Source organism: Macaca mulatta, chromosome 1 (genome assembly GCF_049350105.2).
Source record: "Macaca mulatta isolate MMU2019108-1 chromosome 1, T2T-MMU8v2.0, whole genome shotgun sequence".
Taxonomy (NCBI): Eukaryota; Metazoa; Chordata; class Mammalia; order Primates; family Cercopithecidae; genus Macaca; species Macaca mulatta.
In genome coordinates, this window is record NC_133406.1 from 222021822 (window position 1) to 222037474 (window position 15653).

General features: G+C 52.3%; 2 protein-coding genes across 3 annotated transcripts in view; one reads left to right on the forward strand and one right to left on the reverse strand.

The window, feature by feature from the left end:
• LOC114673978 (uncharacterized) overlaps nt 1–2278 on the reverse strand; it is a 59937-nt gene extending 57659 nt beyond the window's left edge. The window contains exons 1-2 of the mRNA XM_077983356.1: nt 2251–2278; nt 1824–1938 (exon numbers count right to left, since the gene is read on the reverse strand). Of these exons, the coding sequence (XP_077839482.1) occupies nt 1824–1938; nt 2251–2278 (143 nt within the window). The remainder of the gene's footprint in view (nt 1–1823; nt 1939–2250) is intronic.
• A 5888-nt stretch (nt 2279–8166) lies between these two features.
• The window catches only part of IFFO2 (intermediate filament family orphan 2), a 50453-nt gene continuing 42966 nt past the window's right edge, over nt 8167–15653 (forward strand). For both annotated transcript variants that reach the window (XM_015127013.3, XM_028838838.2), the window contains exon 1: nt 8167–9175. In XM_015127013.3, the coding sequence (XP_014982499.2) occupies nt 8511–9175 (665 nt within the window). In that variant the 5' untranslated portion in view covers nt 8167–8510. The remainder of the gene's footprint in view (nt 9176–15653) is intronic.

A 15653-nucleotide genomic window follows, 5' to 3' on the forward strand; every position in this document is an offset into this window, starting at 1 on the left:
AGAAGAGTCAGAAGGAGGGTGCTTGGGGCTGGGGCCACAGGGTCTGGCTTCTCCCTCTGGAAGGAACTGTGAGTCGGGCAGATAGTGTCCTTCCCTCCCTCAAGGAACCGTCCCTTCCTGAGATGGGGAAGACAGTAAACTGGTGGAAATGCTACAGAGAAATGAATGCTTACAATGGAGAAGAACAGGAGGCCCCAACTCTGGGTTAGGGGGTGTGAGGTAGCTTCTAAGAGGAAATGCTGCCCTTACCCTCATCAGAAAGTCTAACATAAAAGGGACTGACTTTAATATTAAATGTTAGCTGGAAGGTGGAGCAATCAGAACCCTCATGCGTTGCTAATGGGGAGGTAAAATTGTATGGCTACTTGAACATCTGTTTGGCAGCATTTGCCAATGTTAAACACGCGCGTCCCCTGTGACACAGCAATCCTGCCCCTGGGGCGAGTCCCAAGAAGAACAAGTACTGTGTTCACCAAAAGACGTATGTGAGAAGGTTCCAGCTTGACTCCTAGCATCCCCAAACTAAGACACAGCCCAAATCTGCAGTAGAATGGATAAATAAATGGTGATGCTCACACCATCTACCTCTATGTAGCAAGGAAAAAGAGCAAAACAACACACAACTAAATGGATGAATCTCATACACGTAGGGTTGAACAAAAGAGGCCAAAACTAGACCGTATGATTCCACTTAATGAAGTTCTAGAACAGCCTAGAAAGGAATCTGGGGAAAGAAAAGTCAGCACCTGATTACCTTTGGGAGGTATCAACTGAGAGGGAGCATGAGGGGACCTTCTGGTGTGTGGGAAATGACCCGGTGAGTTCATCAGGGGTACATATGTAGAGCTCTACGATTAGTATTTGTGCACTTTACCTATATACGCACCTTTATGCAAAGTCAGAACAAGACAACAAAAGAGAAGGAGAAGGGCTCCCAAAGCTAAGACCTGGCCCATAAGTAAGGGCCGGCCAGTGATGAGGGAGATGGTGTCTTGGAGGAGAAGCCAGCAGGTGCAAAGACCCAGGGGCACGAGTGTGTGGTGTTGCTTCTCTGCCTGGCTCTGGGATCGCCGATGGTGCTCCTGTCCCTCTCTTCTCTATGCTCCCTTCCACTCATTTGGAGGTTTCCACCGACACAGTGAACCAGGTTGGCAGATGTCATTTCAAGAGCATGTTCCTCCAGTCCATGTTTAATGTTCTACCTTTGAGTTGTTGCGGGAGGAGCTACAGTCAGAGCAGGAGAGGGGCTGGACTTGGAATTCAAAGCTGGATTCAAAGCTCAGCTATGCCATGAATGTGTGTTCTTGGAGAAGCCCTTTCTCCCCTGTGAGCCTCAGTTCCCCCTTACTTATCAGTAAGCAGGTCTTCTTAACATATACAGTTTTAGTGAGAAAGTCGGCTGCAGGAGGTGTTCAACAGATGCCCATCATATGGGAATGAGGGAATAAGGTCTGAAGGCAAGGGACCCATGCCAGGCCCATGGCTTCCCCTAGAGTGATTAAGTGTGGCCCTGATAAGGCCTCTGCAAACCCCGGCATTGATCATCTGTCACATAGAACTCAAACCACCACTCAAACAGTGCCTGGCACATACCAGGGATTCAAGGAGCATTGGGTTGTAATAGCTGGTGCCTAATACGTGCCAGGCATTGCTCCAAATGTGTCATACCTGTGGACTTCTTTTTTGATCCTCCTAGCCGACCTATGGATGTCTACCTTCCCATTCTACAGAGGGGAAACCAAGGCACAGAGCTTTTGAGTGACTTGCACAAAAGCACTCTGTTAATAATTGATGGAGCCTGGCCCTCGTCCCCTGCACCTAACCACACTACCACACGGCAAGAACAGATGGGGCCGCCCAAGCTGCCTCCACAGGGTGGCCTGGAGAAGGTGCCAAAGGCAACCAGGGCTCCCCCAGGGCTGCTGACCAGGATCAGTGCTGTCAGGGCAGCCAGGGGGACACTCCAATGCCCTGACTTTGACAAAGTCCACACCCTTTTCGAGGAAGACAAACCCACTCATAATAATTGTTGAGGCAACAAGCAGCTTAAGCCGCTCATAAGCCCTGAGGTGCCTGTGAAGGCTGAGGCCCGGCAATGAGCTGCCACTGCCCAAACCAGCAAGAGTCACCCTTTTTGCCAACCTTTTTTTTTTCTTAGCTGTTGTCATTGTTTTTTGGGAGGAGAGATGGGACATCTCAGGAATTCGCCTGTGCTGCTGAATTCTCACCTGCAGCATCATGTGGACTCACAGCCACTCCCTATCCTCTGCACCGTCATGTTTTACTGTTCTCTTTAATTCCACCATGAAGAGACTTGATAGGAATGTTCTGGAAACTGCAGCCTGGGGGTGGGGACAGGGGATGCGGGGAGTGGGGAGCAGTTTATTCTCCATGGCAGCAGGACTGAACTTTGGTGCCAGAGGGCCACTGGGTGTGAGATGTTTGTTTTTTTCTGCCTCTTTATACATTTTATGGGCTTTCCACATTTGCTTAAGCAAAGTTAAAAAATGACAATGATAATAGTTCACATTTATTGAGCATTGCTGGCATTGATTGAACATTTATTGAACATACTGACTTTCCATGTATGAACTCACTTAACCTTACAATCACGGCTTTTTTTTTTTTTTTTTTTTGGAGACAGTCTCACTCTGTCACCCAGGCTGAAGTGCAGTGGCGAGATTATAGCTCACTGAAGGCTCTACCTCCCAGGCTCACATGAGCCTCCCACCTCAGCTTCCCAAGTAACTAGGACCACAGGCATGTGCCACCATGCTCAGCTTTTTTTTTTTTTTGAGACGGAGTCTCGCTCTGTCGCCCAGACTGGAGTGTAGTGACCCGATCTCAGCTCACTGCAAGTTCTGCCTCCCGGGTTTATGCCATTCTCCTGCCTCAGCCTTCCAAGTAGCTGGGACTATAGGCGCCTGCCACCTCGCCCGGCTAGTTTTTTGTATTTTTAGTAGAGACGGGGTTTCATCGTGTTAGCCAGTGGTCTCGATCTCCTGACCTCGTGATCTGCCCGTCTCGGCCTCCCAAAGTGCTGGGATTACAGGCTTGAGCCACCGCACCTGGCCTCAGCTAATTTTTTTTAAAGTTTTTTTTTTTTTAGAGATGGGGTCTCACTACGTTGCCCAGGCTAGACTCGAACTCCTGTGCTCAAGCGATCCTCCCACTTTGGCCTCCCAAAATCCTGGGATTACAGGTGTGAGCCACTGCACCAGGTCAGATATTATTATTATTATTATTTTTTTTTGAGACGAGGTCTCACTCTCACCCAGGCTGGACTGGAGTGTAGTGGTGCAATCTTGGCCTCTGGGGGTTCAAGTGATTCTCGTTCCTCAGCCTCCTGAGTAGCTGGGACTGCAGGCACATGCCACCATGCCCAGCTAATTGTTTTTGCATTTTTAGTAGAGACGGTGTTAAGCCCTTGGCCAGGCTGGTCTCAAACTCCTGGTCTCAAGTGACCTGCTTGCTTTGGCCTCCCAAAGTGTTGGGATTACAGGTGTGAGCCACTGCACCTGGCCCCAGGTCAGATAGTCCTATAGTCTTATTTCCAGATGAAGAACTGAGTACAGAAAAGGAAAAATTAAAACTATTGAAATTTAAAAAGAGATCATTAATAAAGAGGAACAAACTATTGATACATGCTACCACATGGATGAACCTCAAAGACATGGTGCTCAATGAAAGTGGCTAGACACAAGAGATCACATCTTGTAGAATGTCATTTATCTGACATATGTAGAAAAGGCAACTCTATAGAGACAGATCCTAGATTAGGGGTTGTCTGGGGCAGGGGGTAGGAGTGGGGATGATGAAATATTCTAAAACTGGTTTATAGTGTTGTTTGCACAACTTGGTAAATTTATTAAAAACAATTGACATGGGTGAATTATATAATATGTAAAATATTCCTCAATAAGGTTGTAAAATAAAGAAATGCAATTACATTCTGCAAATATAACATTTCCTAAGCAGCCATGATCCACTTTACAGGAATTTCTCCAGTAACTAACAGTTCATTCATTTGTTCATCTGAACTCATCTTCATTGAGCACCTATTATGTGCCAGGTTCCATGCCAGGATGTGGGTTCCAGGGTTAATCTGATCAAGTGTTTCTGCTCTAATGGAGAATATGGGTTAGCAAGTGTTAGAAGGCTGGGCTAGAAGGGGTGGAGATGCAGACGAGAAATCCAGCAATGACAAGCGAGTATACTTGGGGCTGCCACAGGGTGGGCAGTGCTGGCAGAGCCTGGAGGAAGCACCTTCCACCCAGACCTGGCAGGTACTTGAAAAGGTTCTGAGAAGAGAAGGTTCCGAGAAGAGAAGTTTCTGAGAAGAGAAGGTTCCGTGCTTGAGGCTGGGACCTGAAGGATGAGGAGTCGTTAGCAGGTGAAATGGCTGGGGAGTGGGGCAGGAAGAATAAAAGTCATTTGTTCATTCATTTCTTAATTCTTTTATTCATTCATTCAGCAACCTTTCATTGAGAGCAGTTATGCCCATTTCCCTGATGAGGAAATAGAGCCTCAGAGAGGTAAAGTGACTTGCTAGAGCACAGATACAAACCTTAGCCAATCTCTTGTTTTAAAAGCCCACTTTTCCCCACTCTCTCCTCTTGCCTCCAAAAAGAATCTGGGCAGGTTAGACACACTGCTATGACTTTGAGGGTCAGGGGGAGGTACCCTGCCAAAAAACAAAACCTAATTATCCTTGTTTAGTGAGAGGAGGTTGGCCTGACCCTCAGGGATGTTCCTTTGTCTGTTGGAACCCTCCCCCTGCTTTGAGGACCCATCTTTAGCCCCCTTTGGATCTTGAATCAGGGAGCCAGCCTGCCAGCATCCAGGGTTAAGGGGAGGAAACCACGGAATCCATTGTCTGGACCAGGGGGGACCTACCATTGGAAAGGGAATGGGACCAGAATTCTAGACCAGGCTTTGCTACCAATTATTCGGGTGACCTGGGTTAGTCCTTACCTCTCTGTGGTCCTAAGTTTTCTGGTCCCCAAAACAAGAGCATTGGGCTGGCTGCATCCTGAGCTACAAGACTTCTGGCCTCAGATGCCTCCAGATTGATATGGGCTGGAAGTAGGGTGACACATTCGTTCTGATTTGCTCATTCAGATTTACTTTCCAGGTTTTAGCATCAAGATAAACCTTCTCAGTCCCTGATAAATTAGGATGGTTGGTCACCCTAGCTGGAGGACTGTTAGGTTAACCTCACCTCGCATTTTACCCACCAAGTCAAGACACGCAGCATCTCGCCTTTGTTCCTATGTGGCCACAGAACTATTTTCTAGCCATTTTGTTTGTATGTATCGTGTTTCTAGGGCTCAACTGAAAACCCTCTCAGGTCCAGCTACCACTTCCCTCAATTCCTTCAGATCTTCTGGGCTCTGCTTGACCATCTCCTTTCCCCCCTCCCCGCACCCCCTCCCATTCCTCAGGATGGTCTTTTTTGGTTGTCTCCATCAGCTCCCCTGGAACCCCTTTAGTTCCTTCCTCTGCATTTAATGCGGGATCTGTGCTGAAGCAGGTGCTCCACAAGTCATCACGGAAAGTCTGAATATCTCCAGGGCCCAGGGCAGGGCTGCCCCCACCCCCCAGGAGGGCTTCACACCCCAATTCCAGGGCAACTTTGTTGGCAGGACAGATCCTTCCTGGAAGAGGTTGCAGGGAGCCACTCCCCAGGTGTGACTTCTTAACCCTTTGTCTTCCATGGGACCACTCAGGCATTGGGTGGAGCCTGTGGACCCCTTCTCAGAATAATTTTTTACAACGGCATTAGGATTACAATGAAAAATCATTTACTAAAATAGATATCAAAGTATTAACAATTTGTCATATAGTGATATATGTTCTCCTTTACTAATACATTAAATAAGATTTAGTGGTGGATCTAATATGACTTTAATTTCACAGTTCTGGTAGCTTAGATGATATCTTGAGATGTTTACAGTAACTGTAGTGTGTTATGTAAATACCTGTGATTTCTACTAGTGACAAAATCACAGGGACATCTACTTGCTACCTACATTCATAATCAAAGGATATGTTAAAAACCATTGGACGGGCATGGTGGCTGTAATCCCAGCACTTCAGGAGGTCGAGGTGGGTGGATCACCTGAGGACGGGAGTTCGAGACCAGCCTGACCACATGGAGAAACCCCCATCTCTACTAAAAATACAAAAAATTAGCCAGGCATGGTGGCGCATGCCTGTAATTCCAGCTACTTGTGAGGCTGAGGCAGAAGAATCGCTTGAACCCCCAAGGTGGAGGTTGTGATGAGCTGAGATCGCACCATTGCACTCTAGCCTGGGCAACAAGAGCGAAACACTGTCCCGAACAAACAAACAAACAAAAAACCATTTAGAGATTAGTGAGGATAAAGATAAAACTTTTGTCCACCCCCGTGTCATGAACTCCCCAGAATTCTATCCTCAGTCTTCCTGGGGGTCCATGAACCTCTGCTTCAAGGCAAAGGGGTTTTGATTCTTTAGGTTGGATAAACAAGAACATCCTCAAGAGATGAGAGAATGAAGAGTAAAGGGCAGTGTCCAGATTGGGTTGGGTTAAGCAGAGAAAGGTTTCTAGATGGGTGAGTTTCAGAGCTGGGTGTTTAAGGTGAGTCCGTGTTGGCAGGAAGCAAGGAACTGCGGTTGAGGGAAGGAACTATGGGGAGGGTTTGCTTTTATGGCTAAATCAAAAACACAGCAGACTAACATCATAGCCACATCACTCCAGGGCAAGTCCGTGTCTCCTTTGTCACCAACAACACCAAGGCATTGTCCATGTAAGACAGTGTGCCTGTCCTCAAGCTTACATACAAAGAGACAAAACAAACACAAAAGTTAATAACAAGACAAACATTAAATTGCAATTTAAAAAATTCAGTCGGAAGAATCTGAAACATGCCACATATCTGGTTAAGTGCATACAATACAAGCCACAGGCGTTCACAGGTGGGGGTCACCTCCCCTCTGAGGTTTTCGGTGAGGACCAAATGCGGGAATGGACACGAGGCCAGCTTTGTGGAAGGCCGGTTAGAGTATGCACTTTGGACCATTGCGGCTACTTAACGTCTCAGTGACCTTCTCTGTAAAATGGGGATAATAAATAAGTATGGTGCCTGACATATACTGATGTTTGCAACATGATTCAGGAGACCCCAGAGACTGGAGAACTTGGCCTTTAACGTGGTAGGTGTGAAAACATTTGAATGAATGAATGAATGGTTCCTCGGGTTGCCTTGGTCTGCCCCAGGCTGCCCGCTAAGCCCCATGTCTGTGAAATGAATTCCCAGCTCTCGGGGTCAGCTTCATCTCAGCGTGTGGGTGTGGGTGGTGGGGAGGTGCTCAGCAGCTCAGCGGAGGCCAGGCCCAGGCCGAGTTTGTGGGTGTCATCCCGGGAGGGTCTTGCTCAGCCTCCCCAACCCCCATGCTGCTCGGCGCCTCAGTGGCGGGGGAACCGGCGGGCTTGGCGGTGCCCGGGTTGATCTCGGGGGGACGAGGCCGGCAGCTAGCGTCCGAGGAGCCCACCCCTGGGTCCGCAGCGTGGAGGACGTGCCGGCCTAGGCGCCGCCTTATCCCCGTAAGGTGGATCTGGGCCTCCCCAGGCTGGAGTGGGGGTGGGGTGCCGGTGCACCTTCGGATACTGTGATTCCCCCAGCCCTTCCAGCCGCGGTCGCCCACATCCGAAGGAATTTGGGGCCAGGGGCATTCGGGGCGGAGAGGACAGAGAAACGGAGCCCTCTCGGCAGGCGACGAGGGAGAGGAGCGCCCTAAAAAGTGGAAAGCGAGCTTTGCCGAGGCTGCTGGCCCCTTTAAGAGGCCCGGCTGGCTCTGCGGCGGTTCTAGCTAACTCGGTCCCTGGTGCAGCTCTGCGGTCCGGGTCCCCCAGCAGAGAATCGGCACCCGGCGGGGAGGCAGGACCAGACGCAGGAGAGGGCGTGGCCCCGCCGGGGAGCTGGGCGGAGTCGACGCTGCGGCGAAAGCGGGAGAACCCGGCGGTGGGCGGAGCCAAGGGTCTGTGGGTGGGGCCCGGCTCTGCGGGCCTCGTGGGGCGGAGCCTCTGGCTCCGGGAACGCCGCAGAGGGAGGAGGGGTGGGCGGGGCCGCGGTGAGGGCGGGGCCAGTGTCTGCAGTGGGCGGGGCCCGCCGCAGAGTGGGCAGTGCCGGCCGAGAGTCCTCTGCGTGCGGCTGCCGCGGCCCCTCCACAGCGTCTCTGACAGCCCGGGCGGTGCGACCCGCGACCCTTCTGGCCCCGCGCAGATACCGCGGCCTCTACCGCATCCAGAGGAGCGCCCGAGTGCCCTCTCTCGCCTCGGCGCCCGCATCCGGGGCCATCCGTCCCGCCGTCGCTGCGGAGGCCGCATCTGGCGCGCATCTGGAACCGCCCGGCCGGCCGCGCTGGAGCCCGCGCCCACCCTAGCCCGGCCGCGCCGGGAGCCCTGCCCGGAGCTGGAGCCGCACCTGGAGCCGCGGGCCCGGGGCCCTGAGCCGCGCAGCCGGCGCATGGTGAACTCGCTGCTGTTCGGGGAGATGGCCTTGGCCTTCGGCTGCCCGCCGGGCGGCGGCGGCGGGGGCTGCCCTGGCGGGGGCAGCGGCGGCGGCGGGGCCGGGCCGGGTCCGTCGCCGGTGACGGCGGCGCTGCGGGACGACCTGGGCTCCAACATCCACCTCCTGAAGGGGCTCAACGTGCGCTTCCGCTGCTTCCTGGCCAAGGTGCACGAGCTGGAGCGGCGCAACCGGCTGCTGGAGAAGCAGCTGGAGCAGCAGCAGAGCGAGCGCGAGCGGCGGCTGCGCTACAAGACCTTCTCCCGCGAGCAGGCCGTACAGACCGGGCCCGAGCTGCTGCGGCCCCCAGCGCCCGGCGGCGGGCACGGCCTCGGCAGCGGCGCGGCGGCCGGCGTCAACGCCAATGCCGTGGCCCTGGGCGGCCTGCCCCCCGGCGGCGGCTCGCACCCGCAGCACTACGGCCGCCTGCCCGGGACCATCTGGAGCTACACGCAGGTGCGGCGCACGGGCGGCGGCGGCGTGGAGACCGTGCAGGGCCCCGGCGTGTCGTGGGTGCACCCCGACGGCGTGGGCGTGCAGATCGACACCATCACGCCGGAGATCCGCGCGCTCTACAACGTGCTGGCCAAGGTGAAGCGCGAGCGCGACGAGTACAAGCGGAGGTGAGTGGCCGCCCCTCCCCCGCCACCCTGGGAGGGGGCGCCCAGGTCCAGGCTGCCGCGGAATGCGTGTGCGGGACGGGGGCCGGGCCGGCAGCTGGTCCTGGCAGGTGGGCTGGAAGCTGTGTTTGCAGAGTGCCTTACACATGCCAGGAAGGCCCAATTATCTAGATCCCAGGATGGGGGTGGGCGCTGGCTACCGTGGGGGCCACCTCGATGCTATCACTGGTTAGGCACATTGTTTTCTAGGTGACATAATAACTATCTGTGTTTTATGTGATCTCATTTAATTCTCAGCACAATACAGCGTGTAAGGCAGACTTATCCTCATCTTATAGATGAGGAAACCGAGGTGCAGAAGTGCTAAGTGACTTGCCTAAGGTGGCTTGGCGAAGGAGTTGTGAAACCAGGATTTCAACCAGAGATTTTAACCACTCCTGGCTAGTCTGTCTCCTAGCATAGGTATTTTTCCCAAGGAAGTAGGAAGTAGGCTCCCCTCCCTCAACAGATGAAAAGAAAAACTCTAACCAACCCACTGCCTTTTTATTTCTTGAATTAAATGAGATCATGTGTTTGAAAATGGATGGATCTGCCCCTGCCCCCTGGGGCCAGTGTCTGCCGTCTTGCTCCAGCTCTGTAACGTCCAGCTTGCTGGGTTGGATAACCACAACTATAGCAGACTGCTCACAAGCTTTTATAAAATGCCTCCTTTCATCCCTCTTCCCCCCACTCCCTGAGTTTCATGGTTTATTGAGCCCTAACAAACTCAGCCTTAAAAGCCCCCAGGAGAAGATAATGTTGGGTTGGAGACTGGACATTGAATGGACTGAGACCACCATCTCTGGCTAGAACTGGGGTCCAGACTCTGTAGGACTGGCCAGTGCATTCCTGCCCAGCTCAGATTCCCCAGCTGGGAAACTGTCATTGCTTCCTGCCTGCAGTCTGGCCAACAATACTGTCTGCTTGGCTTTCTGATGAGAGGAGAGGGGTCTCCTATCCTCCTCCTCTTCCCATAAGGGTAGAGGGGTCTGTCTTTGGCATCTCAGACCTGGCTGGGGGAGGGGCCCTCTGGCCCTGGCAGTCGCTGTTCCAGGCACGGGCAGCCTTCCACCCGGAGTTATTGGCTCTGAACTCCAGGGCTTGGAGGATGTACTGAGAAGGGCCCTACCTTCCATCTCTAAAGGTCTGCCCAGGGAGCTGGGCATAGGTCTCCTTCCTTATTCTCCCGTTGGACAGGCTAGCAACTGGGTAGAATTCAAAAGCCAGCCTTATACCTGCTGGTGAGATTATCAAACCACTTGAAATCCTGTTTGCTCATCTGAGAAATGGGAATAATAAAATCTGCCCACAGTTGCTCGAGGGGAGAGCAGGACGGTGATGCTCTTCGGAAGGTATAAAGTAATCAAGCTGATGTTATTAAAGATGATAGGCACTTTGTCAAGCTAGCGGGGAGCAGAAACGTTGAGAGTCCTCAAGCTCTCTCATGCAGCACCTCACTTCCTGGGGGTAGGTCTTACACTCCACTGGGAGATGGGCTTCTCTCCTGAGTTACCTCTTTCTCTGGAGGTACTTGAGAATGGCCCATCTGGTGCCCTCTCTCCTGCGTTACCTCTTTCTCTGGAGGACTTGAGAATGGCCCACCTGGTGCCTTGCCACATAGAGGCCACCTCTCCACCCCTCATGGTCAATGTCACTGGGGCAGGCTAGGGAAACAGGCACTTGCTCTTGATGGTGAAACTGGGGAGGGATGGGCCGGGCCCTCCTGTCTGCCACTGTTGATCGTGTCGTCATGCCTCAGGCTTGTGTTGTGTTTGTTTTATTGTGTGTATGCTTTTTTGGACCCGGCTACTAAGGGGATGGAGAAGCCGTGCCCAGTCTTGGAGGGAGATGGGTTGGCATTGAGCAATGCTCTATTCAAGTTGCACCCAGGGCGTGGGGTGTGATGTCAGCTTCTGGCGCTGGCCTGGAATGAGACGGTGCTGCTGAGACAGGTGGAGTGCGGGCGTCTCTCTTCCCGCCCTTCTGGGATGCGCGCACACCTCTTCTTCCACGTTGTTTCTGAAGTTGACTCAAGACTTACGTTGAATTTTTCCAAAGCAAGTATACTCCTTTCCTGGAGCCTCAGTTTCCCCATCTGTGAAGTGAGGCAGGTGGGCTAGAATTGTAGTCCTTGAAACCCCAGGCTTTCTTAGAGATGCTTTAGGGGTTCCTTGAATATCTAATAAAAATGATAATTTAAAATAACATTAAGATAATACAGTGATAAAAATGTGCTTACTCACCTTTAAGTTCTTAATATTAACTCATTGGGTTCCACTAACACCGTAACTTGTTAATAGTATGTTTTGGGTACCTCCTAAGAATTTTCTTTGGGAAGGAGGGCAGACATTTGATAAACATTTTTTAAAAACTTGAAAAACCACTGGGCTAGATGATCTCAAAGGGTCTTCCCAGCCTTGGCAATATATAAATCTGAGTTTGAGTTCCCAGCCCGCTTCTGATCCCCTGGCCATAAGAGAAGTCACCATCTAAGGGATGAGATCCAGGTGTCTGCCTGTACTGCTGTGGCCACAAAGGGTTTTAAATCATCCCAGGATGTCTATCACAGAACTCCAAGCAGTGATGCCCAGAAGGAGCCTAACCCAGAAGGAAAAGGTTCCAGGGTTTCCCCTGGTCCACCTAGAGGAACCTGCAGCTCCAGAGACCCCCACTTGCTTCCCCAAAGGACAACTTGCGATGTGAAACTCAGCAATCTTCAAGCCGGAGGCTTGTTGAGTTCCACCTTCGTGGTTTCTGGCCATGTCCACGTACTACCACCTGTGCTATTGCTTACATAAAATATTTTAACAACTTCATTGAGGTACAACTTACACATCACAAAAGCTGCCCATTTTAAGTGTACAAGTCAAATTCACAGAGTTGTGCAGTCATTACCACAATTCCGTTTTAGAGCATTGCATCACCCCCCAAAAAGATCCTTCATGTCCATTTACAGAAAATTCCCATTCCAAGACCAGACCAGGTAATCACGGACCTGCTGTCTTTCTAGAAATTGGCCTTTTCCGGACATTTCATAGAAATAGAATCATATACTCTGTAGTCTTTGTGTTTGGCTTTTTTCAGTTAGAGAATGTTTTTTTGAAGTTCATCCATGTTGTAGCATGTGTTCGTAGGCTGTTCCTTTTTATGGCAAAAAATATTCCTCTGTAGTGTAGCCCATATTTTGTTTATGAATCCACCCAGGCATTCAATATATTTTAAATTTAAAACGTCAACCGTATACCACCTAGCATCATCTCATGTGCCATCAGTGGTCCACGAACCGTGATTTGGAAACACCAACCCAAACCAGAGACCCTGGCCTGGGGTGCCTGGGCCCTGGCCCCAGTCACCACTGCTTTGGTTTTCCCTTGGCCCAACCAGGTCTTTACCACGTGGGAAATGTGGTCGCTGAAGCCACAATGAGGACAAGGTTGTCAAGCGTTGATTTGGAAACCAAAACAAACATCTCTACTCTGTCACCACCCAGGGCCACTAAAATATCCTGTTCTGACTTTGCAAGCTGGGGGCTTTTCCCTGGAGATTCCCACTGAGTTTATCTGAACTCAACAGTGGAGAGTTCCCTGAGTTGGCATCCAGGAGACCTGGACTTTAGGTCCAGCTCTGCCACTAGGTGCTGTGTGACCTCTGGCCAACCGCTGCCCTCTCTGGGCCTCAGATCCTCCACCTTTACATGCAGGAGTTCCTGTAGGTGAGCTCTCTCAGCTCTCTACTTGAGGTCCGTGACTCCAGGAGGCCGGCGTCGTGGCTGATCTTTCTGCGTCTGGAGACCACAGTGTGTTCTCTGAAGCCTTTCTCTGTTCTGGGCTTCCCCTTCCCTCTCTTGTCTCTGCCCCAGATGACTAGGGTCCAGGCTCCAGGCATGGGCAGTACTGGTCATCCCATCCCCCAGCTTAACTGGTTCAACCGTTTCCCCTCTCTTCATTGGCTCCAAGGAAGGACGCGGGAAAGCTTTCAGGTTGTCAAGAAAAAGGTCCCTCCAGCCTGGCAGCTGCTGCAAAGTTGCTCTGGACTGGTAGAGGAAGTTGCCCTGGGCTGGTAGAGGAAGTTGCCCGGCATGGTAGTGCTGGCCTAGCTGCCTGTCAGACAGGGCGACTCTTTTGGGGGCCTGGTGCCCCTGTCCAGAAGCCTGTCCAGCCATCCTGGCCCCCTCAGGCCCAGTGTGATTTGCAGCTGGCTGGCCTTGTTCCCTCCCGTGCGAGGGGCTGAGTGTATGCGCCCCCCAGTTGAAGTCAGCCTGGAGGCTAGGTTTCTTTTTTCCTGGTGCCTGGGGTGATTGGAGGGTGGTTTGGGAGCCTGGAGAGACCACTGTGATCATCCAGCCTGGTGGTTTTCAAGTGGGCTTTTTAGAGCCCTGGAGTCCATAGCAGGGTGCCTTGGGAGACTTCGGGGACAGTGGGAGGCTGAGCACCTGAGATTTGACCCATGTTGCCCACCGTAACTCCATGCTTCTCTGACTCCCAGATTGTCCAAAAAAGATTCCATTTTAAAAAGTGTTCTGCAGTTTTTGAAAAGAAAGAAACTGCTGATTCAGCTGAGTGCTTTCATTTTAAAGGTGGGGAAAGCAAGGCCCAGAGGGGGCTGTCTGTCTGTGCCGAACTGGGCAGACCTTCCGTTTGCTGTGCAGAGCTGGCCTCCCCACCTCGACGTGATGCCCGCATCATCTTCCTGCAGTCGAGGCTTTGTTATGTTCTTTCCATCTTTTTGTGTGTTTGCTTTAAACATTTTTTTTTAAAAAGCCACTTTCTGGGATGGGAGGGACTTTTGTCACAGCTATTTCTGACTGTGAGCCGGAAGGGGCTGGGCTGTCGGCCGGAATGAAGGACTCCAAAAAGGGATGGTGGGTGGGTCAGCTGGAGTGTCCCCTGCCCGTTCTCGTCACACCCCAGGGGGCCCTCAAGCAGGTGGGTGCTGGCCCCTGAATGTCCCAAAGCTCGAATGCTGCCCTGGAATAGAAAGCTGAGGGCTTTGTTCCCTGCCACTCCCATTGACACTTTCGTTATTTCTGAAGCTGGCACCGATACGGATTCTTGATTTCTGATTTTCCAGTGAGGCAGCCTTTGATGGTGGAACAGGGTTTCACATCCTGGCTCTGCCACTGTCCGTGTGAACATGGGCAAGTGGCTTGGTCACTCCAAGCTGCCCGTGGAGCTCCCCGCTTTGTCCTCTGTAAAAGAGGGGTCATCTTGTTGCTCTCCCAGGGATTGAGAAGGAACAAATGAGGTCTGGTGTTAAGGTACCTGGGGCCTGGCAGGTTTTGGGCATGCCTACCCACCCCCCAGCCCAGCCCCCTTCCCCTGGCAAAGTCTGTTCCTTTAATTTACAAGGATTTCTCAGCATGGCCCTGACTGCCTAACAAGTCCATTTCAGGGCACGTTGCCGCTCTCTCTGTCCCACGGAGGCGCCAGAGGTGGTGTTGGGGGTGGAGGGAAAGGGCTGCTTCTTTGTCCAGCATCTAAGAAGCCTGTTTGACCTACTCTTAGCCGTTGATTTGTGCCTCCGGAAATCTCTCGCCATCCCCCAGCCCTTTCTCCCAACTTCCTTTAAGAGAAACACACAAACCCCTCCATCTAGCGCCTCGGGTCTCTTGAGAACTATATTACAGAATCCCTTGGCTGGGTTGGCATTCTCACTGGGGACAAATTTGGGAGCGATTCTCAGAGCCTCAAGCTAGAGGGAGGAGAATGAGGTCCCAGAAAAGAAAAGGAAGCAGGGAGACAGCTGACGCTGAAGATTCCTTCTCAGAGGAATGTGAGGCGGGGCTTTGCCTTGGCAAACGAGACCGGATGCGGGGCCCCTGGGTCCCCCTTCCCCCCACGTGTATGCACAGTCTCACACACATGCACACACACACACGCACACACACATGCAGATGCACACACCAGGCTCTCCGTTCAGTCCTGTAGCTCACGTCCCCACACATGACTGTATTTGAAGGACACAGAAGGGTAGACCTGGAATTTGAACACACCCTTTGCTGCAACGAGATGCGTTGCCTTCCAGGAGAACTGATTTAAACTGTGCCATGTGTCAGTGACACCGGAGGCTGTGGGCTTTGCATTTGCAGTCCTGGCTTTTGATCGCATTGAGAGGTGAAAGCCGGCTGGCGTTCCATTTATTTCCTATGTCGCGGATGGCTGAAGGCCCGGGACGGGAAGGAGGCAGCCCTGCCACGTCCCTGTACTCAGGATTAGGGATGTGTTGCTTTTTCCTGACTTTCTCCTGTCAGGCGGTCCTGAGCACCCACCACCTCCCACATCACAGCCCTCCACACCCGGAGCTGTAACTACCTGGCATGTGTCTGCGCCTGCATCGACTGGAAGCTCTGTGGGGGCCGGCTCCAGCTCTGGCTTCGTCTCCCACTGGCAGAGCCCAGCCAGGACCTGGCCAAGGTCCATGCTGAGTAAATACTCATGCAGCA